Source organism: Artibeus jamaicensis, unplaced genomic scaffold, assembly GCF_021234435.1.
Source record: "Artibeus jamaicensis isolate MK-2021 breed Jamaican fruit bat unplaced genomic scaffold, CSHL_Jam_final contig_1998, whole genome shotgun sequence".
Lineage (NCBI taxonomy): Eukaryota > Metazoa > Chordata > Mammalia > Chiroptera > Phyllostomidae > Artibeus > Artibeus jamaicensis.
In genome coordinates this window covers 8,202,660-8,228,211 of record NW_026521407.1, presented here as the reverse complement: position 1 = coordinate 8,228,211, position 25,552 = coordinate 8,202,660, and the positions used below count along the sequence as shown (strand labels likewise).

Here is a 25,552-nt window from a genome sequence, read left to right as displayed (position 1 = left end):
AAAACATAATCAACCCATGAAAGAAAATCTACCAAACTCTCCCATCACCGCAGTACGTGTGATCAAGGCGACAGCAGGTCTGCTCACAAAAATCTTTCCGACTGAGAAGTCGGCACTTCCTGTTGAGACTGGGAAGAGGTCAATTTAAGTAACATCAACGTATTCTATCCAATGTACTGACGACACTAGGTGGTTCCTGGGCCGGAAGGTGACTGAAATTTAAGTTCATAGCAATTCATGGATGGCAGATTCATTTAACAGGTCCTTAAGGAGGGCTAATGTTGTTTTGGGGGATACGTTTTAATCTTGCAGAGACTAATGCCGTGAAAGACCCCCGAGCACACATGCGGGCCCCTGGTCGGAGAAATGCCGGGCTGCGGGCCCAGCGAGTCTGCCCAGCCAGGCGGGCTAACAACAGTAGAGCACCCGTAATGGGCAGCTATGAGACTAGGCCTTCACTAATTTTGCTTTGAAATTCTATTTTATTGATTATGCTATTACAGTTGCCCCAGTGTCTCCCCCAGTAAGTTTTTGGCAATTGAGGGTCAAATAAAATAATGAAACAAAACTTTCAGTTACCCAGAAGTAGTCTGCCAGTACTTCCATTGCCCCCGCTGCCCTTTTAGTTGAGTGTTTGTTTATGAAGAATGAGACTATCTGACCAGAGAATTAACTTACGGGTTTTAATTACTTAATCAATAGGCTACATTTCTAGCTGACTGTGACTAGAATTTATGCGATCAATTTAACTTATTAAAATAAAGCCATATATTGTAAACACTAAACATAGGTTGCCACAATAAAGAAAATAAATAAGTAAAAAAATATATCTCATTTTAAAATAAATACGATAGAAACATTTTAGCAGAGGATTCTGTCACTTCCCCAAGGGGAGGCTCTGTTAAGCATTTTGGCTATGAAAGACTACTGTATTCAAACTACTGTAAGATCACTGAATTTTAAAAACTTATCAATTATTTTTGAACTGTTTTTGAACAATTATTATGAATAGTAAACTTTCTTTAGTACATTTTTTGAATTGCTGATATTGTCCTTTAATGAAAAGAAAAGTTGGAGAACTAACTGTCCGGCTTCGAACCTATAACTTCCAATCCAAAGTCTTCTGAGTGTTGGTCTTTACCAGTTCACCTGTGTGGTCCTCTTCTGGCCATTCTGCGTTATAAACAAGATGCTCAATTTCAGCAGCTCAACATGGTCGCTACCTGGGCTAAACAAACAACATTTGGAGTCCGAAATTGCTCCTAAAATAAAAACTATGACAAAAATGTTAAATATCGTCTTTCTTTGACATTTCTCCTTTTTCGGCTTCCTTGGAAATCAGTTATTTATGGACCCACGTGTGCGGGGCTGTAGGAAGCCTTAAGAGGCTGCCGGGAGGGCCCTGCACTGGCCGTGCTGGCTGGAAACCAGCCATCTCCTTTCAAAGCAGCAAGTTAACTTCTTAAATGTTGCGATGTCACCACATTAAAAATGAACATAGGAGTGGTTCCACCCACACCTCGCCGCGTGTGTGACGTGCTCAGCAGACGCGCGGTTCAGGAATAAGGAGGTGCGGGGCTGCCTTCAGGGAGCCTGGTCTCCAGCACAAAGCCACGGAAACAACATCTCACCTCCATGTAAAGTTCTGTGACTTTTTAAAATGAGCACTATACGATCCACGTGTTTTGTTAAACCAAAAACAAAAAACCAAAAGAACCCCTCCCTGCCCCAAACAGGCCTAGTAAACAACAGATGTTTGGCTGTGTTTGGAATGCTATTTACAGAGATGCATGTTCATTTCACTACTGGTGACATGCAGACTAAAGAGTCGGTGGAGAGCTTCTGCTTTCGGATGAATGTGCATTTACGTGTTTGTGCGGATTCCGTTTGAAGAAGCGTTCATTTCCTCATCCAGCTACTCGGTTTCCTTCACGTCCTCTTGATCTGAAGCACTAGAGATGTCATCATCCGTTTGTTCTCCGGAGAAATACAACATCAGTGCGTGTGTCTTGTGAGTTATGGTGACGGTGCAGGGCCCTTGGGCCCAGGGCTCCCCATCCACCTGCATGGGCATCATCGAGCACTTCAAGATCAGCTGCGATCAGGGAACGAAGAATCAGAGAACAGTCAGTCCCAAACCGTTCAGGAAGGTCTTCCCTAACTGTATCCGCTTGTAACCCTCCTCAGGGGCATTTCTTAGCATTTCATTCTGAGAAAACTAAACTGAATTTATTTTTATTCCTTGATTGTTTCTGGGAGGGGTGTCCAACCTTCTGGCATCCCTGGGCTACACGTAAATGCATAAACACTAATGGAAAACGATGAGCAAAAAGAAGGGTTTGAAGTAAATGTACAACTTCGTGTTGGGCTGCATCCATAGCTATCCTGGGCTGCAGGCGGCCCGCGGGCTGGACGCCCCTGGAAGGGTTCTCTGCCACTGGACGCTTCGTTTCTTCTCCTGGACAGAGGGCCGCACTTCCTGTTTCTTCCCCATCCCACTCCAGCCCTGGGGGAGGGTGATCCACAGCATGGGTTGTGAACCACTGTTTGGGGAAAACTACTGTGCGCCTGTTTTTCCTACCGATCAAGGGCTTAGAAATGGACTGGGCGGCCTGGCCTGGCAGAGCCCTTCCACCTACCCGCACTGTGTGTGCTTGTCCTATTCGGAAAGGGTTTGCCAGTTTCACCTGGATCTGAGCGCAGTGGAAGGACCCGTACACTCCAACGACCTCCAGTAAACCGTCGTCATGCCTGAAGTTAGAAAAAGAAATGCATAAAATGTGAATTGTACAATGCAGTAAAATCCAATCAACCACACGGGGACAATTATTTTAACATGGCTGGACATCACCTTATTAAATATTTATATTAACGAGGTATACAAAAAAAAAAGGAAATCTGAGGAAAAGAAGTCTCTGAAGCACAACAGACTGCTCCAAAGCAGCAAACAGTGACATAAAACAGCAGATCGCAGATGTACCTACCTGGCTAGGGGGTAAGTCTCGTCTCCCATCCCTTCCCACAGTCTGCAGCCGCCGCCCCAGTATCCAATGTTCAGAACTATAATCCCTTCCAAATTAGGCAGTTCTACTCGCTCACCATCCAGTTCTAGCTTTAAAGAAATCCAAGCAGTTAGTTACTACAGGGAATGTGATTCGCAGCCACGTCCACTTAGAATTCACGTCCTTTTTCTTAGTCCATCAACCATTGGGCAATTTTCACCAACTTTTTCACTTAGCCAACTCTCACTTAATTTTCAGATTCCAGCTTGTCACTTCTGGAAAGACTTCCTTGTTACAGTCACTGTCCCTAGACACCTTCTCCAGCCCCTGGGTTTATGTATCTTATTTGTCCCCGTAAGCCAGCATGGTTTCCTTATCACACAACGCCTCACACCGTATTGTGATGTGGTTTAAACGCCTTTCTTCTCTCTAGTCTACAACTTAGTATGAACAAGGGCCTTGTCACTGTATCCCCAGTACCTAGGTGTCTGGCATTTTCTAAGTGGCTCCACAGATATTTTTGTACAAATAAAATATCAACTAAAGGAATAAAGCGCCGCTTCCCACGCTTCGCTGCCCCAATGCTATCAAAGCCTAAGACAAAGGAAACGCGATAAAGCAGAAGGAAAGTTTTTTAATGGAAAATCTTGCCATTCCCTCTGTGCCATGTCTGCCAAGGCTGAGCCCTCCCCTTTGTGCTGCTTTTATTAGTTCTAGGTTTCTCTGCATGAATGTCTTTGTTGGTGGTATTAATCACTACAGATTCTTTTTGGAAGCGAAGCAAGGAATATACTTGTATAGAAGACGTTGCCGTATTATGATGTCAGGGATAGTATACCAATCGGCAATCATCAATACCCTGTTTTTACTGCTCATACATGTTTGTTTTGTAAGAGAAGGGATATCACCACCATACTAGGAATTAAACTTTGGGTTGAAACTTCCTCTTGAGTCTGTCATGAGTCAGGCACTGTGTTAGGTAACCTCACATCAGTCATCATCTATGAACGGAAACTGTTAATCACAGAGTTAGACAGACTCTGTGTTAGACGTGACATAGAGGTTCAAATCCTGATTATGTGTGTCTTTGGGCAAATCACTTAGTTTGGTGGGGTGCTGTGTATGAAGCAGGAGTAGTCTCTAGGCACAATAAATATTCCATATGTTAGCAAAATATGTTAATAGAAAATTCCACATTTTTGCTTAAAAAATGTTCACAATCCAGAGATCACCTAAACTTTAAAAGCTTACCTCAACTTTTTTATTCAAATCTTTACATTCTTGCACTAAGCAGTCTTTGGTTCCGTAGAACAAGTAAACAGCCTATGAGAAACGAACAGAAAACACGACATTAAAGCAGTCCAACAAGCCCTGTAAGCAAGAGGAGGGCACTGCACCAAAGCCCCTGACGTGAGGCCGCTCACGGCCTCAGAGAGCGCTGGGCCCTGCTGGGAGGAAGGGCCGCCATTACCTTTGAGTTTGGCCTGGTTTTCAGGGAGAGGGGTGGTTTGTGCCTAAAAGGTGTTTTCTCCCACTTTGTCAAAAAAAGGTACATTTTATAAAGAAATACTATATTAAAGTTAGAAAATTCCACCTTTTTCTAGAACTTCAGATTACTTAAGTAATACAGCTAAGTCTAATGAACATTTCATAATTACCCTTGAATATTAAAAGGTTGATGGAAGCACTGAGAAAGTTGTTAATCACCAATTGTATAAACAGCAATACTTATTGCATTCGTATACATATTAATAGAAAAAACCTGTACATTTGAAGTATTTGAAAAACAGAACCAGGAGCAAAACTGCTTTGCATTTACTTTTCACATCCTATTGCTCCATTGCCAACAGTCATTAAAAACAATTCCTAACAAAACTTCCACCGAAGGAATCAAAGGAGCCAGAGTGATACTTCTGATTGAAAGCAGTGGTAAACGAACCGCCCCTTCTCTTGCCTTACCTGCCTTTTCAAGTTTTTTCACGCCACTGAAATTTATTTTCCCATTAACGACTTCATTGAAACTGTGTCCTGCCTCAAATTTCTTTGCATTATCAGCTGCCATTTCAGTAGGATAAACTATTGTATATTCCACTTAGTTGCCCTCTGAGCAAAATGTGCTGTAAAACATTCCAACTTTAAATTTAAAAAACTTTGCCATAGTTATAAAATACTTTAATAAAATACACTTAAGGATCTAACTGGATAGTCTTACACAAAACAGAGCAGGTCAATGTCCCCACAAGTGAGTTCTAGCTGAATCTACTTGAAAGGGTGCCAGATATAATGGAACTATTGATTTTTACTGTACCTTTGGCATAAGCAGGAAATGTTATTTTATCCAACACACCTTATTAAGAATTCTGCTAGAAAACAGAGACGGTGCCTTCTCACGATGAGCATGAAAATTGAGAGCCATGAGGGCATCTGGTCCAACAGAAAAATAGTTGTTCATTGTGAATTCCTGCGGAAGAGGTTAAGAACAAGCCCCAGATTACGCTTCGGTCTATGCCTGTGCGTGAGTGCAACATGTACACCTTAGTCTTCATGTCCTTTACGAAAACTTAACGCTTTCTGTGTCTATTCTTCACGTAGAGCTATTTTATGCTATCCAGTGACATTTTAAGAAATAAAGCTTCCGTTCAAGGCTGATAGTTATAGATACGAATCTCCCTTTCCATTTCTGTTCAATGTGCTACATCCCCGATCCTGTCATCTGGAACAGCTCTACTTTGTGCCCCAGCTTCGCACTCCTGTGCTCCTGTTACATGTGTGTCTCAGTCTCAACCCTCCCAGCCCAGCCTGGATTCCTCAGTCTGCATCCAGCTCTGTCTCGTTCCTGAGCAATAAGCCTGAATTTCCAACTTGTTGTTCAATGTACCATCGCCTCAAGTTATGCTCAAAATCTAACTTGTTTTCTTCCTATTCAATTCTTAAACTTGATTTTTCTTTTTTAGATTCTATTTATTTAATTTTAGAGAAAGGGGAAGGGAGCGAGAAAGAGAGGGAGAGAAACATCAATCTGTGGTTGCCTCTCATGTACCCCCGCATTGGGGACCTGGTCCACCACCCAGGCATGTGCCCTGACTGGGAATCAAACTGGGACCCTTTGCTTCGCAGGTTGGCGCTCAATCCACTGAACCACACCAGCTGGGGCTGAAACTCTATTTTTCTTATCTTAGTTAATGTCATTTCCATACATGCAGTCATAAAAACTAGGAATTTGGCAGTAATATGTATGTATTTCCTCTCTTCCCCTAATACCAATCGGGTGCCAAGTCTGGATCGATTGTACCTTTAAAATGTCTCTGAACTGCCCTCGCCCAAACATTCCCCTGGTTTTGCCCTCGTGTAGGTTTCTACACTGTTTTCACACTATCTCCGGAGCATCTTTTGTTCCTCTCACTTTCCCAAATTTATTAAAGAAAAGCAATGATGGTAAATCTCTAGAACATAGTCAATTTTCTGAGATTCTTCCCTTGCAAATGGGACGTTTGATTCTGTAACACATACCAGGGCATACATGGTACTAAGTAGGTAAAAGGCTGAAATCCTGAAATGTTCGTCTTCCAGCTTCCTCAGGCTGCGGTCTTTGGGTCAGCAATCACTGCCTGGACAGTTACTATGGCTTCACTTAATTTCTATCTGTGGCTCTCTGAGTTCTACATGCAGCAACCACAGGATCTGAGCAGTTTCATTAAGAACTGCATCTCCTGTGTCAAAACCAAGACTATGCTTGTCTAAAGCAGTGGGCAATCTCTCTATGGTTTGATTTACTTCAGCAGCTGCATCCTGTATCAGGCGCTCCTGGACCAAGATGAGAATTACCGTAAGCATTACCAGGTAGCTATCATGGCCTGAATCTGAAGGTCAGTCAAGGCCACTATACCAGCCTTAAAAATCAGGATTATTTATATCCAAATTGATCTACGGCTCTGCATTTTTAGCTGCATCGTTGGTGTTTTTTTCTATTATTGGGTTTTAGTCTAACAGCTAAACTAGTCAATTTCTTCTTGTTGATCTTGAACTTTGAAAGGACAGTTAACATCTGTAAGATACTTTTCAAAGAGCTTGGGCCAGTCACCGCTATGGATGTTTCTTAAATTACCTCTGTCTTCAGTCTTGTCATGTCTGATTTTCTGGTCCTCTAGCCAAACAATGAAACTTTAAAGTTCTGTTGCATCTTTGCAGTGGAAGCCAGGTTGTGGCAATCCAGGGCCTCAGTGTGCATTGGAACACAGTCCTGGCTTCTTGTTCTGGGCCTCTGGGCTCTAGCCAGGAGAGGAGAGGAGAGGCGAGGAGCTGTGAGCGGCACAGGCACCGTTGACATTGCAAGAGCCAGAGCATCTTTTTAAAAGTACAGATCTGTTCTCTCTCTATTATTTGCCACTTGCCTGGAAAGCCTTGATCCTTTCTCTGCTGCTCTAAATTGTATTTACAAGGACCAACTCACATGTAACCTCCCCTGAAACCCTTCAACCTGACCTACCAAGGCAGCACTGAGCACCCTTGCACTGGTTTACCCCAAAGCATTCTGCACAGTCCAAGCCAGGAGTTGCGCTCAGCTCCCCAGCACCTGGGGTCTCTCCTGCTCCACGACCAGCGCCCGGCAGGAAGTGCCATGACCCCATGCCCGCCACAGGCCGTGGCTTGCACAGTGGAGGCACTCAACCGTGTTCGCTGAAACCACTCCCAGCTGAAGCCCTGAATACACACCTTGGGTTTTCTCAGGTTGTAGTATCCTTTACTTGTTACTTGGACTTTCCATCTAAAAATCAGAAGTTAAAAAATTCATGATTATTTCCGGTTAACTGCCAATTAACTATGATTATTACTAATCAACTCTGGATGCCTGGGAGATAAGGTCCTTCTATTATAATAGCATTTGAAAAATAAGCACATCTAAGTGAGTATGCAAATTTTGAGATAACTATTCAGCCTAATTATGATTTCAGTCCTTTTATAAGAATAAAATAAAACACTAGCATCTATGCTTAAGTGCAACTAACACAGTCTTTCATTTATAAACCAAACATCATATTCTCCAAGTTCAAAAATCCACTTTTGGGGAGGAGGTGTAACTTAACTGTCCAGCTTGATTCCGTCTGCTTCCATCACATTGCGTAAGACTTGCGTGACTGGGATTTCCCCCGCGTAACCTGTGCCCCAGCCCAGCGTATTGGACAGATCGTTGCCCGTTCCCAGAGGTAGGACGGCGACTTGTGGGATGTATTTTTCCTGCCCCTAGAACATGGAAGATAGAGCTTAGATTTTTCTCTCCCAACTACTCGCAGGGTGATAAAACTTGGTGAAACTGAAAGGCCAAAGCAATACAGATACAAATATAACAACTGTACGCTGTCCTGCTCATGTTTATGCTAACTGCTTAATCATAATGTGAATTGGAAATGTCTTCTCATATTCATCTGCACAATAAAAAACAGAATAAAATATTATATAATTATCTGAGAAGTGCTTCTGTGGAAGGCACCTAGCGCCCTAACTTATGACCTATAACATAGGCCTCGGAGGTTGGTACCTTGATCTTCATCTCGTCAACTGCGTCCAGTACCCAGCCCACAGTGCCATCCCCTCCGCAGACAAGGACTCGAGCTGAGTAATGAGGAAGAAGCACACAGAGTTGCAGGGCTTTGATCGGGGGCGTTTTAGTGACATCGAAAACCTAGACATGAGAGAAACAACAAGATGTTTATGCCACGCTTCCCTCCGTCTGTGAGCACGGTCCCCTTTGGAGGAGTGCGCTGCGGCTCAGCACCGAGACGGGGACAGCGCATTTATCTTCAGCACGTGCCAGGCTCCAGGTCAGACTTTTCTTTTTCTTCACATCCTTTTTACTTAAAAAAATTTGTTTTCCACTTATAGCTGGCATACATTATTATATTAGTTTCAATATAGTCATTAGACGTTTACATAGCTTACAAAGTGATAATCCTGATTAGTACTCACCTGATACCACACGTTTATCACAATATTATTGACTATATTCCCTCTGCTTGCTTTATATCCCGGCGACTATGCTGTAAATACCACTTGGTACTTAATCCCTCCTCCTTCTTTATCCAGTTGTCCAACCCACTTCCCATCTGGCAACCATCAGTTTGTTCTCTGTCTGAGTTTGTTTCTGTTTAGTTTGTTTATTCTGTTCTTTAGATTCCACTTAGAAGTGAAATCGTATGGCGTTTGTCTTTCTGTGACTTATTTCACTTAGGATAATTCTCTCTAGGTCCATTCATGTTGTCACAAATGGTAAAATTTCATTCTTTTTTATGGCCGAATCATATTCCATTGTATTTATGTACCATTTCTTCTTTATTCATTTATGTATTGATGAGCACTTAGGTTGCTTCCATATTTAGCTATTGTAAATAATGCTGCAATGAGTATATGGATGCATATGTCTTTTCAAATTAGTGTTTTTGGTTTTTTCAGGTAAATACTCAGAAGTGGAATTATGCGAGACTCTTTATACTCATTGTGGCTCATACCGACACTGTCCCAAGAAATCACAAATGAGCCTCATTGTATTGACCAGGAAATTGAGGAACAGGAAGCTTAAATAAGTTGCCTACAACTCCACTGACAGTTAAGTGTGGCCATACAAACGCAGTCCTACAGTCTGTCTGTTATACAGCACTCCCTCCTTCCTGTTCACACGAAGCCAGAATGTGCTAAGTATACTTTTGACAAAGATGCAAAGATCCTTCATATCTATTAATTCTGTAAATCATCTAGGAGAGTATTTTAAAAGATGAAAATAGCATGTAAAGGTGTTCAGTATGGTGTTATTAGTAACTGTACAACCTTAGAGACAAGTTCAACCTCCAACAGCAGTAGACTGAGTAAATACATTATGAGATATTCATTTGATTAATTATCTCAGTCAATACATATATAATTAGGAGGACTATATTGCAACATGGAAAAATTCTTATACCTTTAAGTAAAGAAAATGGAATACAAATCTCCATACAGATTACTGTTATAGTAATGTTAACATGTAAAGCATAGACAATTCATGGGAAGAACATGGGCAGATAAAAACATTTTTTCTCCCCTATGGTTGTGAGTTTTGTAGCTCACATTGAATGAATCCCTGGTTTCTCTTATGTCACTGGGCAGATCTCATGCTTATCTCTTTTTGTCTTTTTTAAAAAAAATATTTTATTGTTTATGCCAGGGGTGTTAAACTCATTCTCACCAGGGGCTACATTAGCTTTGAGGTTGCCTTTGAAGGGCTGAAATAATTTTAGGACTGTATAAATGTAACTACTCCTTACTGTTAAGGAGTTGAAATTACATTTGGCCCTTTGAAGGCAACTGTGAGGCTGACGTGGCCCCTGGTGAGAATGAGTTCGACGCCCCTGCTTTATGCTATTGCAGTTGTCCCAACTTTTCCTCCCTCGTCCCCTCTACCCAGCCTACCCCCACTTCCACAGTCAACCCCTGCACTGTTGTCCATGGGCATGGGTCCTTCATCTATGTATCTGATGTATTTTTTGTGGGAAAATTGCAGGCGATTTTTCTCTTTCCTTTTTTTTTTAAATTTACCTTTTTTTATTGATTATGCAATTACAGTTGTTCTATTCCCCCCCTTCATTCCCTTCCACCCTACCTCCCCGTCCCCATTACCCCCCCTTTAGTTTATGACCATGTGTCTCAAGTTTTTTAGATTCTATATTTCCCATACTATTCTTGCCCCCCATCTATTTTCTATCTACTGTCTATGCTACTTATTTTCTGTACCTTCTCCCCCCTTCTCCTCCTCCCACTCCCCTGTCGCTAACCCTCCTTGAGATCTTCATTTCTATCTTTCCACTCCTGATCTAGCTGTCCTTTTAGTTTGCTTTTGTTTTAGGTGTGGTTATTAATAACTGTGAGTTTGCTGTCCTTTCGCTGTTCATGTTTTTTTAACTTCTTTTTCTTAGATAAGTCCCTTTAAGATTTCATATAATAAGGGCTTGGTGATGATGAACTCCTTGAATTTAATCTTATCTGAGAAGCACTTTATCTGTCCTTCCATTCTAAATGAAAGTTTGGCTGGATAGAGCAATCTTGGTTGTAGGTCTTAAGATTTCATGACTTGGAATACTTCTTTCCAGCCCCTTCTTGCCTGTAAGGTCTGTTTTGAGAAATCAGCTGACAGTCTGATGGGAACTCCTTTGTAGGTGACTGTCCCCTTAGCTCTTGCTGCTCCTAGGATTCTCTCCTTCATTTGAATCTTGGCTAATATAATGATGATGTGCCTTGGTGTGTTCCTTCTTGGGTCCAACTTCTTTGGGACTCTCTGAGCTTCCTGGATTTGCTGGAAGTCTATTTCCTTTGCCAGATTGGGGAAATTCTCCTTTATTATTTGTTCAAATAAGTTTTCCACTGGTGGCTGTGCCTTTTCCCCCTTCTGGTACCCCTATAATTTGGATGTTGAAGCGTTTAAAGATGTCCTGGAGGTTCCTAAGACTCTCCTCATTTCTTTGAATTCTTGTGTCTTCACTCTTTTCTGTTTGGCCATTATTTGCTTTCTTCTGGTCCACTTCATTGACTTGAGTCCCAGTTTCCTTTTCATCACTAATGGTTTCCTGTGCAATTCCATTCATTTCAATTAGTTTTGCCTTCATATATTTGTCTAATTTGTGGCTATAATCAACCAGTTCTGTGAGGATCCTGATCACCAGTGTTTTAAACTGTGCGTCTGAGAGTTTTGCTATTTCTTCATCGCTTAGATCTGTAGGCTCTGGGGCTTTGAGATCTTCTTGAGCCATTTTTGGTCTGTTCGTGCCCTTTAAGTGTGAGGAGCGGAGCCTTGGACTCCCAGGTCGCTGGGTTGTGATGCTGTATGTGGGGGTGTGGTCAGAGCGGGGAAATGGCAGCACCCTCTGCTGTTTCGTGTCGCTGGGTGAGGAGCAGAGCCTTAGGTGGTTCACCTGGGCCGGGCCACTCAGAGTCGCTGCGTTATGACGTTGTATTTGGAGGTGGGGTCAGAGCTGGGAAATGGCTGCGCCCTCTGCTGCCGCTTGCTGCTTGCTGCGGGGACCCACTGGGTCCCGGTCCAATCGTCCACTCCCTCGCTTGTCTATCCGCGCACAAATGCCCGACCACAGTCAACCCACAGCCCTGCTCCCTCGCTGTTTCCCCGAGGTTGCTTGGTCGCTTGCTCACTAGGTCCAACCCTGTGCCTGGATTCCGCGCCCCTGAGTCCGTCTGACCGAGTTTTCCTGTGCAACCCTGCTCTGCCAGCTGCTGATTTCGCCCCTTACCGGTCAGGCTGAAGAATTTGTTGTTAACAGACTTCCGAAAAGTTCAATTTTCTGTGTTCTGGCTATGTTTTCTGTTGCTAATATTTAGTTGTCTCTAAACTTGGCTGTGAGAGAAGGCACGGCTTCTCCACCTATACCTCCATTGGCAGAAGTCCTCTTTCCTTTTTTATTGCTTGTATAATTTCACGTTGTACGGTGTTGAAAGGGAAAAATACAAATTGGAAGGAGAAAAGTTATTGCCTTTCTGGTGGTTGCACAATGGGTTGTTTAGCTTTCCAGAGCAGAAGCTGCTAGCATCAAATGTCAATCTTAAAGACGTGATCCTTTTATTCCGAATTTTTAATTGAAGTATAATTTACAGATAATGAAATCCACCCATTTCAAGTGAACAATTAATGATTTTGGTCCGTGTCCTGAGTTGTGCAGCCACCGTGTGGTCCAGCTGGGCCCTCTCGTTGCCCCAGGGAGGTCCCTCAGTGTGCACGTTTGGTCCTTCCGGTTTCCCAGCCTCCCGGCCCCGAGCGCACTCTCTGTGTCTGCAGATCTGCCCTTTCTGGGAAGATCACACGAACCAGATCATATGATATGAGCCCCTTGCATCTGGCTTCTCGGACAGTTGGGTTGTTTCTCCTTTTTGGCTACAGTGCTGCTATGAATCTTTGCATAAAAATCTTTGTGGGGCATATGTTTTCATTTCCCTCGGGGAGATTCCTGAAAACAGGATTGCTGCGTTGTATGGTAAAGATAGGCTTAATTTTAAAGAAACTGCCAAACTTATCTAATGTGGCTGCACCATTTTATATCCTCACCATGTGCTCCCCTTTCTCAATATATCCAAGTGGCTTGATACTTTTATAATCATTACTCTGTCCTATAATCAGGCAATTACTGGTTTAATGCATGAAAAACTGTTACGACCTAGGGAAAATGAGAAGCTAAAATGGAAAGTCTAATACAGAAAGGAAGGTTTTCTCTTTAGTTACCTGGACTGGGTTTAGAAGAATCCTGAATTCTCCCAACAGCCCTTCTCCCATGTTCGTTCCACTGCGAGAGTTGGCCAGGATTATTAACGGAGTCCACTGCTTTCCAAGCTTAGAGCCTAGCTGAAAAAATCAAGGCGAATGAAAGTTAAATATTGCAAAACTGGTGAGCAATACAGTTTTTATTGCTTGGTAACAAGAGTCCTGTAATTTGCTGAGAGGAAAACAACTACCCCAGTACAATCAATACAGTATAAAAATCAACAAATTCTAAGAATGGAAAGGGACCTTAGAGATGAACTAATTTAACGTCCATGTAAAGCCTAATTCTCTTCTGCATCATTCTAGATAAGTCCTCCAGCGCATGCTCGGATACTCATGTGAGTAGGAACTCACTAACAAGGCAGCCCATTCCACTGCGAAATCAAATTATTTGAAAGTTTTGACTTAAATTGAGTTAAAAATCTGTCTTTCAATAACTTTTATTCATTGTTCTAGTTTTGCTTTCTGAAGCAACTAAAAATGATTTCATTTGTTTTTCCATATAACTACTGTGCTCAAACACCTAAAGCGTATCTTTTATTAGTCAATAAAAGATATTATGGGCAATACATTTGCCCAGATATTACATCACATATACATTACATTACTCCTGGGCAATACATTTCAAGTTCTTTCAACCTCGACTGCCCTTTTCTAGGTGTGGTATAATATATTTTCATTTGCAAGTTGTTTTTAATGGGGCACTCAGGAATAGACTCAAGAATCCATATTTGTGCAAAGACAGCGTCCGATGCAATTAATGTTTTTCTAACCTAACAATTTCTTTCCTTTCCCCTTCTCCTTGTGGGTGCAAACACTAATGGAGATGTTTGGTGGTTTTTCTCAGTGACTCTCACCCCTGGTGATCTCAGATTGACTTTGGATACATGCGGGTTGTGTGAAAACTGTACTTTCGGGGATCATTTCTATAGTTCATTACACAGGGGCTGTACATTTTAAAAATATGTTTCACAACAACATTAAACCTAATGTTTAAAATTTTTAAAACCCTTCTTTCTTTTGCAGAAATATTGACAAAGATGCCACTTAAGATATAAAATCCTACATTGGAGAAGACACAATTGAATTTTAAAATGAAATAGTTCAACTATTTTGGCACATTAAAGTAGAAAATGCAAATTTTTATAGTTATTCCTTAAGAGCTACATAAAGACTGAGAGAGACATGCACATAAATTTTCAGACGCAAACATTCTGCGAAGTGTTGCCGATGGCATCACTTTGATGCCACAACAGTGCCGATGTTCCACACTGTTTGCAGGGCCATGTGATGTGCAATGTAAATGCATCTCTAGGCTCCCTATGTAAAGTTGCAGATGGAAAAACTCTTCTAGAACAACGTGTGAGAAAAGTCCATGTTTCCTTTTCACTGGCAATTGTCATGAATCCCAAACCTGGCTGCTCATCAGACTTATCTGAGGACCTTAAAAAAGTATGGATCCTGGGATCTACCCACTAAATCAGATGCGGTGATGCAGGTGGATTCAGGAGCCTGTACTTTTAAAAGCTCCCGAAGCGACCCAGAAGCAGGCAGTGATTTAGAGACCACTAACATGACATTTTCACGTTCCCTCTAGACATGAAAGAACTCAGGAGCCCAAGTCTGTGGCACATCTCTAGGAAGTGGGTGGGGTTCTATGTTTCCCATAATGATTCGACTCACATACACATGGTTGTAATGGACTTAAACAACTTTCTGGAAAGTCCATTACATAAGAACAAATACACTCTGATTACCATTGCATAGTCTGTTTTTTTGTCCTTACGCATCTGATTAATGGAGGTTAAATAACTCGGTGGAATGATGAGGTTTCTGAATTCTCCAAAATCGCACTTTTCACTCCTTAAGCTACTTTTCATGCACTCGTCATGGACTGTTTTCTGACACCAGATGCACCTGAGGGACGAAGAAGCAGAGATCACAGTAATTTCAAACCATGGTCTTACTGATCTGCAGACCAATCGTTTTCGTCAAAAAATAAAACAGTCATTTCATCACTATTGGGCATAAAGCGCAGCAAGTAAAAGATTTATAGTTGTATGTACACACAGAAAACAGCAATAAAGTTGGACCATACTTGGCAGGTTCGCAGTGGTTCTTATGGCCTAGGGCCCCCAAGGTCCCTTCAGAGTGTCTTTGAGGTTAAATCATTTTAGTAATAATAAGGTGCTATTTTACCCTCGTTCTCTCAAAAGTGTACAGTGGAGGTTTCCAGAAGCTGTTGGACATGCATGGTGTCAATAACCTCAATGCAGAAACAGAGAGGAGAATCTTGCTCACTTCAAGCCAAAGAAATGTACCAAAAATGTAAAGTGAACATCACACTTCTCATTAGATTTTCATTTATTTTGATAAAAATACAATATTTATGTTACCATAATCAATATTTTTTTCTTTTAAAAATATTTACTTATTTTTAGAGAGAGGGGAAGGGAAGGAGAAAGAGAGGGAGAGAAACATCCGTGTGTGGTTGCCTCTCACATAGCCCCTAGTAGGGACCTGGCTTGCAACCCAGGCATGTGCCCTGACTGGGAATTGAACTGGCAACCCTTTGATTCATAGGCCTGTGCTCAATCCACTAAGCCATGCCAGCTAGGGCACCATGATCAATCTTTAGAAACAAGTATTTAGCCCTGGCTGGTGTGGCTCTGTGGACTGAGTGCTGGCCTAAAACCGAAGGGTCTCTGGTTTGATTCCCAGTCAGTGCAAAGGCCTGGGTTGCAGGCCAGGTCCCCAGTGTGGGGGGGCGTGTAAGAGGTAACCACACATTGATGTTTCTCTCTTCCTCTTTCTCCCTCCCTTCACCTCTCTAAAAAATAAATAAGAAAATCTTTAAAAAAATCAAACAAGTATTTAAACAAGTGCTGTTTTAATTTATAACATTGTAAATATCAATAGATACAATCTACATAAACAAAAGCTAATCTACAACAATAGTTCTGTGTATTATTTATTTGTGCTTTGGCTGAATTAGGTTCATAAGACCTAAAGTCTTTACTGCTTCAATGCCCCACTGGCCTGGGTCCTCAGGGTCTAATTCAAAAGTATTTTCACTTAAATAACCATCCGTGAATACTAGTAAATACGGTAAAGTAGTCCATTTGTTGGTAGTACAAAGCTAATCAATACACTTGCATGTGAAATACAGACAGAGGCGTTTACAGTCAGATCTGCCTCTGCTTTGGGGCCAAGGGTGAAACCAGCCGGCAGCAGTGCCGGAAAGCCCTGGGTTTGTCATTAATCTGCCCAGTAGTTAATCCTCTCCCAGATGAGGCGGCTCTGACGACCCGGACAGAAGCAGGTCAGCTGGAAATAATGGTCCCACTTAAATGAATTAAAACAAAGATGATAATTACTCTTTCACCCCAAAGATCAACAATCTCGGCTTTCTATTTTAAGGCTATTTTTTCTGGTTGGATGTTCAGACTGGTCAAGCAATTATTCCTATTTAATGCTGGAAGAAGAGTTATCTGCATGATCTGTAAAATAACTTGCACGATAACCTTCGTTATCCTTGCTTTCGAACTAGGAGAGACTGCTTATGCGGCTGAAGTGTGCTACCTCCACCCACCGCTGTACTGTTAACTTTGAAGTAGCACGTTGTCCTTGACAATGATCTGAAAGGATGTCCGCTGAATCATTTCACAGCGCTTTCCTCTGGGAGGGAAAGTGGGACAGAGGGGTGACACCATCCACTTTCCACTATTTCTACTTCTTTTACAAATTGCTTGAGTGTCTAAAAACCAGACTATATTCATGAACTACTTGCATTAATTTTTAAATCATATTTTAAATTAGATAATATCAGCTTATGCTTGAGACAGACCTAAAATAAAACCCACCCAGAGACAGCTACTCTTAACTTTTTAATGAACTTACTCGTGGTTTTCCAGTGCACAAATGTTTGGTTTTTAGGTTAGGGGTATAACATATACATACCTGGACACTTTTTTCTTCCCACATTGTATCATGAGTATGGACCTATGCCATTAAATAGTTTTTAAAACCATGGTTTGGCAAGAATGAATAATGTCATACAGATACACCATAAAGTATTGAATCCCTTTTCTCCCCCCCAAACATTTAGATAGTTTATTTTTCTAAATAACATGATGAACAACCTTAAACATAAAGGAGACTATTTTTCTGGACTCCTAGAATTTACTGAATTGCATTTTCCTAGGGTTCTTAATATATCTGTCCAATATGCTTAACAGTGCATGAAGGTGTCCATTACATGTAGCACTTGCTCATTAGGACCTAATATTTTTTCTTTGATAATTTGATAGACAAAAAAAGTATTTTGCTGTTTCCATTGGGATGTCTTTGACCACCAGGTGAAGCTGAATATTTTTTGGCCTTCTCTGTGAATTGATTCATGCCCTACATCTTAATAAATGCATAAACTTATTATTTATGTAGGATATCAACCTCTTTCCTGACATAAGTATTATAGTTTTCTTTTAAGTCACTTTTTAATGTACTTAAGTTTATTTTGATAGTCAGGTCTATACTTCCCTTTGTGGTTTATTTAAATACTTTTATGCTGTGAAGACCTACACTTCTGCTGCCTGATTTTGTGAATAAACTTTATGGGAAAATAACTACACCCATTCATTCATATATTGTCCACGGCTGGTTTTGTAGAGTTAACTTATTATAGACTATATGGTGTGTGAGCCTGAAATAACTTAGTTTTGGCTCTTTACAGAAAAAGTCTGCCTAGTTCTGTTCTAGAAGATGATTTGCTATCTTCTGTTATGGATAAGTAATAAATTAAATAAACACATACCAACAGAATAAGAAATATAAAATTTGAGATCAAAGCCAAGACTAAAGCTGACAATGTAATTACCTGCTAAGCGTCAGAAGCTTTCTTTTATGAATCACGGTGTGTGGGGCATGTCTGGAGGGTGGAGAGGGATGTACTGAAGATAAGGCCTTATAAATAAAAAGACATCCAACATCTTTTTTTCCTCTTAGTGAAGCAATTTGCTTTTATATGGTTTGAAAATGTTTTTCTTTTTTAGTTTAAGTACATTTTATTGATTATGCTATCATAGTTGTCCCATTTTTTCTTTTCCCCTTTATTCTCCTCTGCCCTGCACCCTCCCTCCCTCCCTCCAGCATTCCCCCCCTTAGTTCATGTCTATGGGTCATACATGTAAGTTCTTTGGCTTCTCCATTTCCTATATGATTCTTAACCTCCCCCTGTCTATTTTGTACCTACCAATTATAATTCTTATTCCCTGTACCTTTTCCCTCCATTTTCCCTCCTCCCCCTCCCCACTGATAACCCTCCATATGATCTCCATTTCTGTAATTCTGTTTCTGTTCTAGTTATTTGCTTAGTTTGTTTTTGTTCTTTTTAGGTTCAGTTGTTGATAGTTGTGGGTTTGTTGTCATTTTACTGTTCATATTTATCATCTTTTTGTTGGATAAGTCTCTTTAATATTTCATATAATAAGGGCTTGGTGATGATGAACTCCTTTAACTTGACCTTGTCTGGGAAGCACTTTATCTGCCCTTTCATTCTAAATGAAAGCTTTGCTGGGTAGAGTATCTTGGATGTAGGCCCTTGTGTTTCATGACTTTGAATACTTCTTTCCAGCCCCTTCTTGCCTATAACATTTCTTTTGAGAAATCAGCTGATAGTCTGATGGGAACTCCTTTGTAGGTTACTGTCTCCTTTTCTTTTGCTGCTTTTAAGATTCTCTCCTTATCTTTAATCTTGGGTAATTTCATGATGATGTATCTTGGTGTGTTCCTCCTTGGGTCAAACTTCTTTGGGACTCTCTGAGCTTTCTAGATTTGCATGTTTAGTTCCTCTGCCAAATTGGGGAAGTTTTCCTTCATCATTTTTTCAAATAAGTTTTCAATTTCTTGCCCTCCCTTGTCTCCTTCTGGCACCCCTATGATTCAGATGTTGGAATGTTTAAAGTTGTCCCAGAGGTTCCTCAGCCTCTCCTCATGTTTTTGAATTCTTGTTTCTTCATTCTGGTCTGGATGAATGTTTATTTCTTCCTTCTGGTCCAAATGGTTGATATGAGTCCCAGTTTCCTTCCCTATATCCTTCACTTCTTCCTCTATTTTGCAACCATATTAAACTATTTCTGTGAGCATGCTGATTACCAGTGTTTCGAACTTTGCATCTGATAGGTTGGCTATCTCCCCTGTTGGCTGGTTCTTTTTCTGGAGTTTTAATCTGTTCTTTCATTAGGACCATGTTTCTTTGTCTCAGTGCACCCGTTACATTGTAAGGGGCGGAGCCTTAGGTACTTGCCAGGGTGAGTCAACCCACTTTGCTGCATTGTGGTGCTGACTGTAAGGGGGAGGGGTCTGAGAGGGAACAATGCCACTTGCTTGGCTCTCACCCCACTTCCAGTTACTTCCTCTGCTACCCACAAGCAATTTGGGCCCTTCTGGTGCTGATTCCTGGGTGTGTGGGTTTGTGTACATTCTAGGACCCTGTGGATCTCTCCAATAAACTTTCCAATGAGGCTGGAAATTTCTCCTCCTGCCTCAACCCCACCCCCACCCCCAGGTTTTTACAGCTAGAGGTTTTAAGGCTTTATGTCCCTGTGCTGGAACCCTGGGTTGTGCCGTCTGTCTTGGTCCCTAGTTGTTCTTCCCAGTTTCTCTGCACTCGAATGTGGTACTGCCCGGTTCATCAGTGGCTGCCTCGCCCGCCTGGCCTCTGCCTTGTAGCTTGTCCTCACCACCCACTTGCCTGTTACTGTCCCCCTACCAGTCTGGATGAATGTTTCTTCTTTAACTCCTTGGTTGTCAGACTTTCATACAGTTTGTCTGTCTGGCAGTTCTGTTGGTTTTTTGTTTTTAAATTTGTTGTTGTCCTTCTTCTGGTTGTTCAAGGAGGCAAAGTATATCTACCTAAACTTCCACCTTGGCCAGAATTTCCTAACATTTTCTTAATGACACAGAACACTATAAGGAACAAAGGTTAATTAAAAATCTACAGGAAAATAAGAATCCAGCACAGTGTATGGCACAGAACAGATGCTTACAATGTGAAAACTAATAATGACCGGCTGAGTATAAATTAAGTGTCTTTATCACTTATCTGTAGTTTAACGGGGCTGCAGACTTTAAAACCAGGTATCACCCTTTGAAATGCTGACTTGTATGGTCTTCATAGTTCATTTAAATCTCAGACTTCCCAAGAACAGGAGCCCCATGGCACTCAATAGAAACCCAGAGAGAGACAGAGGAAGGCAGAGACGAGACAGACGGCCTGGTCTGTGTGTAAAAGTTCTAAGCAGACATTTATCTTGTTTCTCTTTGTAAAATATTTCATTCTCGCAGAAGGTCACAGCTGACTGTAGTCCTAAATAAAATTATTGACTAAAATAAATCAGAACATTACAGAATCCGTACCACTTCAGGACAGTGTGCTCTTTTCTTCTGGGAATAATAAAACTTGCCTCAATTATACAGAGGCAACTTCTGCCATGTGTGAAGGGTTCTGGCATGCTCAGAACAAACTGTGCAGTACCAGTGAGAACACGCTACTGAGGAACCAGAGCTCCGCCATCACATTCACTGTGCTCAAGGGGACATGGAGGGGACACGAGATTAAGGACAGAGGCTCAGGTTTAAAAAGCTACACAAACATAGCAGTGGTTCTTCAACGTTAGAATTACCTGCAGGCCTGTTAAACCCAAGATTGCTGGTCTTCAGCCCAAATTTCTGATTCAGTGGGTCTAGTGTTACCAAGAAAAATAAAAGCTGCTCACTTAAATTTGAATTTCAGATAAATAAGTAGGTCTCAAATGTAGCAAAAAAATTTATTTTATTGTATTTTGTTTGCTAAATCTGAAAACACTAAAATGGGCACTTCTAACAAATTTCTAAGTGACGCTGCTTATCGCTGTTGGTTCCGGGGACTTTATTTTGGGAACTACAGAAAAACAGGATATTACGTCATCAAGAAGGAAAAATTGGGGGGCGGGGGTGAGTAGAAGATCAGGCACAGGTTTCTAGAGGAAAGGGCTCGAAAAAGGTCAGTAAGGAAAAGGAAACCACAACCCACCTGATGTTGCGTGTACATGAAAAATTAATGCAGGTGGTGGCTGGTAAGGACAGGCAGGGGCCAGAGAGCATGTAGGACCATGTTAAGCACTTGGAGCTTACACTGAAAGACCATCAGTGTATGTGGAGAAAGCAATCAAAGGGTTTAAAGCAGAGCAGAGACTCTGATACAAATTTCTAGAAAGATCCTTTGGGTGGAGAATCAGAGCATTATGTTTATTTGTGAAGGAGTATTTGAAATGCAGTTAAGCTACTTATAGGAGCCATTTTCATCTAATTCTACACAGACAAAAGCAGGGAAGGAGATAAAACAGGACTCAGTCCACGTCTTCTTTCCAGCTAATCCCAAGCCTTAGAGACTAAAAGCTCACCTACAGAGAGAATTATAAAATGTAAAGACCTTGGTAACCTAGCCCTCACAGATACTGAAAAGACAACATGTAAACTTATAAGTGAGCAAGTAAAAATAAATGGTCACAAAACTCTGTAGTCATTAAAAATATATTTTTTGGGATAGTTTTTTTTAAGTCTAAATCTGATGGTTAAAACTATTTAAAATAAGACTTAAAAATAGGTGTTGAGTTAGTGCTCACACTAATTTTTTTAAAAAGGATTTTTAAATAAAGAAAAAATAAGGAAAAAAAAAAAGACAAAGCCACTTGCTATCTATTGCCAGCCTTATATTTTGGTTCTTAAACATGTTTAGGGGCCATTCTACTTGAAATAAAACGCATCACAATGAAGAAGTCCAGATTTAAGGCTGAGATAAGACTAAGGAGCAATAGCATTCCTAACCCTGTCCAGCAGGTTAGAATTCCTGGATAGTTGTTCTGTTTTCTCATTGAATTCAGTTCTTTCAACTGTAAAATGAGTTAGAAAAGCTGATCTGCAAAGCAGCACCCCCTTTTATTGCCAGTCTCTAACATAACCATCACCTATTTTCAGACCATATTTAAGAACATAAATATGTGTCGTCCAGTGTGTATTTAAAAGCCATTGAAATACTCTTGGCTTTTAGTCACAAAATCACTTATTTAAGATGCTACATGCCCTGAAAGACCACTGACAAAAGGAGTATCCCTTTAAGTGTTAAATGTCACTATAGCACTAATACCTATATTTGAAAAAGGTAGTTCAAATGCTGCTTTAGAATGACACTCGTTTTCCTTGTTCAGTCAATATGCACTGGGGATGAATCAGTTTTGTGACTCTAGGGGAAAGTTAATTTGTCCATACTTCATTTTTTCTTACATGAAACTGACATAATAGTACCAAGAGCTCAACGGTAATATAGTGGCCATGAGGTATGCAGCCCTTAGAGACTTCTGGATGAAAGCTAAAGCCCACAAAACAGCAGACAAAAGGACAGGCTGTCTGAGGAACACGGCTACATCATCTCAGCATATGATTATTGCAAAGCTGCCCTGCTTGTACAATACCAAGAATATTTATTAGCTTGTTTTCTGCAAGTGGGCATTTCAGGCCATTTGCTGAGATCAAAGCAGGCCTCTATACCCACTCCCTGAAATCGTGACTCCTGTGCATTGTGGGACAATCAGTACCCACAAAGGCCATACCTGTAATCGCAGAGCTTTGGCTGACTGCCGCACTGCTGCTTGCAAACCACACAGTAGCTGCACAGGGGGACGTTGCCCCGGATCCAGTGGTGAGCCATGCCATCCAGGGCCCTGCCGTCATTCTTGAGCATGATCTCCTTGCATTGGAAACGCTTGTCGGCCTTCTTGAGGCAGCCCTCGTCCACACGCAGCCCGCAGCAATCGCAGAAGGCGCCCTGCAAGATGTGCTGCCCACACACGCAGCAGTAGGTGGGATGGCTGAACAGGTCCGTGTCGCGCCACCCATGCTTGCTCTTACGGAAGATGTCCCTGCGGTGCAGCTGCCGGCGCGACCGCTGAAGGCTGCACCAGAAGGTGATGAACACGGGCAGCAGCACCGAGCACAGCGTCCATAGGATCAGGTGCCCGTCCGCAAATAGGCCCGCGTAGGGCTCCTGCCGCTTCTCCCCTTCCATCTTCTCCAAGGACGATTCCTACTGTAGAGACACAGGCGGGTCCACCTCGGGCTCGCCGCGCCCCACCCCCACCTTCCTTCCTGCTTTCGGGGGATACCCGGGGCGCGGTGCGCCCTGGCGGCTCCGCTCTCTCTAAGGCGAGGAACGCACACACCGTCTTCCCACGGCAGAACCCCAGAGCTTCCTGTTCGCCCGGCCAGCGGACCTGTCGCGCCCGCCGAGGGGGCGGTGCCCCGCGCGGTCACTCTCGGTCCCCTCCCTCCTCCGGCCCTGTGGCTCCTCCTCACCTCGCCTGGCACAGGGTAGGGGGCGGTAAAAATTTACCGGCTGCCCTCTGCGGAAAGCCCGGGGTTCTGGGCGCGATGGCCACGTGGGGTGCACGGCGCCCCGGCCGGCGTCCTTGGCTGGCGTCCTTAACCGTTATCCCACGGCCCGCACTCCCCTCCAGGCCGCCGGGTCGCCAACAGGCGCATCCAGCCGCTCCCGGCTTGGCTCGGCTCCCGCCTGGGCTCGGCCCCCTGCGGCCCCTACCGCCCTCTGGCCCCGCACCCCGACCCCTTCGCCTCCGCCCCTGCGGCCCTACCTCGCGGGGGGCGGAGGCCCCGTTGGGGGGGGGGGGCTAGGCCCGGGCCGCCCTCCAGCCCTGGCGCGCTGCTGCGAGCAGAAGCCGGATTCCTAGCCTGCCGCGAGCGCCGACGTCAGTGAAGACTCGGAGACAGCCCACAGGCCTTAGGAGGGTGGGTAGGCACCCTGGGTGGGTGGGGGGCGGGGCCTCATGCAGGGGCTGGGGGGGGGGGGTTGGGCGGGGGCGGGGCAGGGCCGCGGTGTGAAATGGCTGTGAAGGCTGACAGGCCTTAGGGGGCGGGGCCTTAGGAAGATGGCGGGGCTCGGTGGTCGCCGAGGGCGTGGCTTAGGGAGACCGGTGGGCAGAGTAACAAGAAGGTGGGGCATTGGAGAGGATGGGTGGTTGAGCCCTGCAAGTCTGCGGCTCGGTAGAAAGTTCTAGCATGAATGATTTACAGTATGAGTTAAGCTTTCAATGACCTTAAACCTGCCTTCTTCCTCACTGCTTGGTGGATGTCGGACCTGGCAGTGTTGAATGTTGGAAGGTAGAAAACTGGCAGTTTTGAAACTCTTGTACACTAATAAAATGGGACAACCCACATCAAAAATCGATAGATGTCACCTGAGCGCTTGCTAGTTATTTATTACATTCATACTGATTGAAAGCTTACTGTGTGCCGAACACTGTTCAAGGAGCCCCAGCTTTCTCAGAGGGCCAGGCCTGTTGAAATGAGAAGCATTTATTGGTCTGTTTATAAAGCCCAGCTTCCATCTCTGCACTTGCTAGGCACTGCGCTCAGTTTATCATGCCCACTTTACAGATTACGAAAACCAAGGCACAGACTGGTTGAGAAACATGCTTGATGTCACAAAACCAGGGAGTGTTGTTGGGACTGAGACCACTTTGTTTTAAACTTGGTCACCCAAGTTACCTTCAATCTAAATTAAGCTATCAAAGAGAGACTTTCTTTTATTTTGTTCTTTCTCTAAGGCACTTGCCCCAGGAATCTTGTTAAAATGTAGATTCTGGTTCCCTTTCTTGGGGAAGAGGCCTGAGGGCCTGCATTTCTAAGTGATGCTGGTTTTGCTGGTAGAGTGTGTAACAGTCTGGATTGTGAAGAGCGAGGGGAAAGTGTGGTGGAATGGGAAGAGGTTAGATGGCATGGTAGGGCCTGGGATCAGGTCCCAGCCCTCTGTCCTCTTGTGCTTTGTCAGTTCACCTCTCTGGGCCTCAGGGTCCTGGTGGGTGACACGGGGGGATTGAAGGAGGTCCCTGAAGCCTCTCTTCTGCCTTGGTAGCTTGCACTGTGTATGGAAATGTCAGTGTTTTTTATAAAGCCTGGTTGAGGTAGAGCCCTCAAACTAATTTAGATTTGAAAAGGTAACAAGGGAATATAGTTTTAAAAAGTGAGATTAAAAAATCCTGTTATAGAGCATGTGGATAGTACAGAAAAGTAACAAGGAAGAAAAAACAATCATCAATCTCTCACCTCAAAGACAACCTATGTTTGAACACTTGGCCTATTTTATTGTTTTCTAAGGAAACTTTTATTTTTTTGTATACATAGTTTTGGTCATATGGGCGATGTAGTC

General features: G+C 42.8%; 2 protein-coding genes across 7 annotated transcripts in view; one reads left to right on the top strand and one right to left on the bottom strand.

The window, feature by feature from the left end:
* Positions 1-669: 669 nt before the first annotated feature.
* Positions 670-24,079, bottom strand: DGKE (diacylglycerol kinase epsilon). Of its 4 annotated transcripts, none has more exons than XM_053655956.1 (12): positions 23,979-24,079; positions 22,941-23,416; positions 15,051-15,210; positions 13,255-13,374; positions 8,539-8,682; positions 8,088-8,243; positions 7,716-7,769; positions 5,350-5,463; positions 4,254-4,325; positions 2,985-3,112; positions 2,688-2,751; positions 670-2,095 (listed from the first exon to the last, which is right to left on the bottom strand). In XM_053655956.1, exons 2-12 carry the CDS (start codon positions 23,393-23,395, stop codon positions 1,916-1,918), a joined length of 1,647 nt encoding a protein of 548 aa, XP_053511931.1. In that variant the 5' UTR covers positions 23,396-23,416; positions 23,979-24,079; the 3' UTR covers positions 670-1,915. The 4 variants fall into 4 exon arrangements, with proteins under 4 accessions (XP_053511931.1, XP_053511922.1, XP_053511928.1 ...); XM_053655947.1 differs by having other exon boundaries at positions 2,640-2,751; positions 23,979-24,076; XM_053655953.1 differs by lacking the exon at positions 23,979-24,079 and adding an exon at positions 23,683-23,744 and having other exon boundaries at positions 2,640-2,751.
* CUNH17orf67 (chromosome unknown C17orf67 homolog) overlaps positions 24,046-25,552 on the top strand; it is a 29,913-nt gene continuing 28,406 nt past the window's right edge. For all 3 annotated transcript variants that reach the window (XM_053655969.1, XM_053655968.1, XM_053655959.1), the window contains exon 1: positions 24,046-24,132. The gene's annotated coding sequence lies outside the window, so the exon portion shown is untranslated. The remainder of the gene's footprint in view (positions 24,133-25,552) is intronic.

Coding starts and splice junctions, on each gene's coding strand:
- DGKE (XM_053655947.1), bottom strand. CDS start 23,395: ATGGAAGGGGAGAAGCGGCAGGAGCCCTACGCGGGCCTATTTGCGGAC. Junction 13,375..15,050: donor AAAAAACAGACTATGCAATG/GTAATCAGAGTG, acceptor TGATTTTTTCAG/CTAGGCTCTAAGCTTGGAAA. Junction 8,244..8,538: donor TTGACGAGATGAAGATCAAG/GTACCAACCTCC, acceptor TCCATGTTCTAG/GGGCAGGAAAAATACATCCC.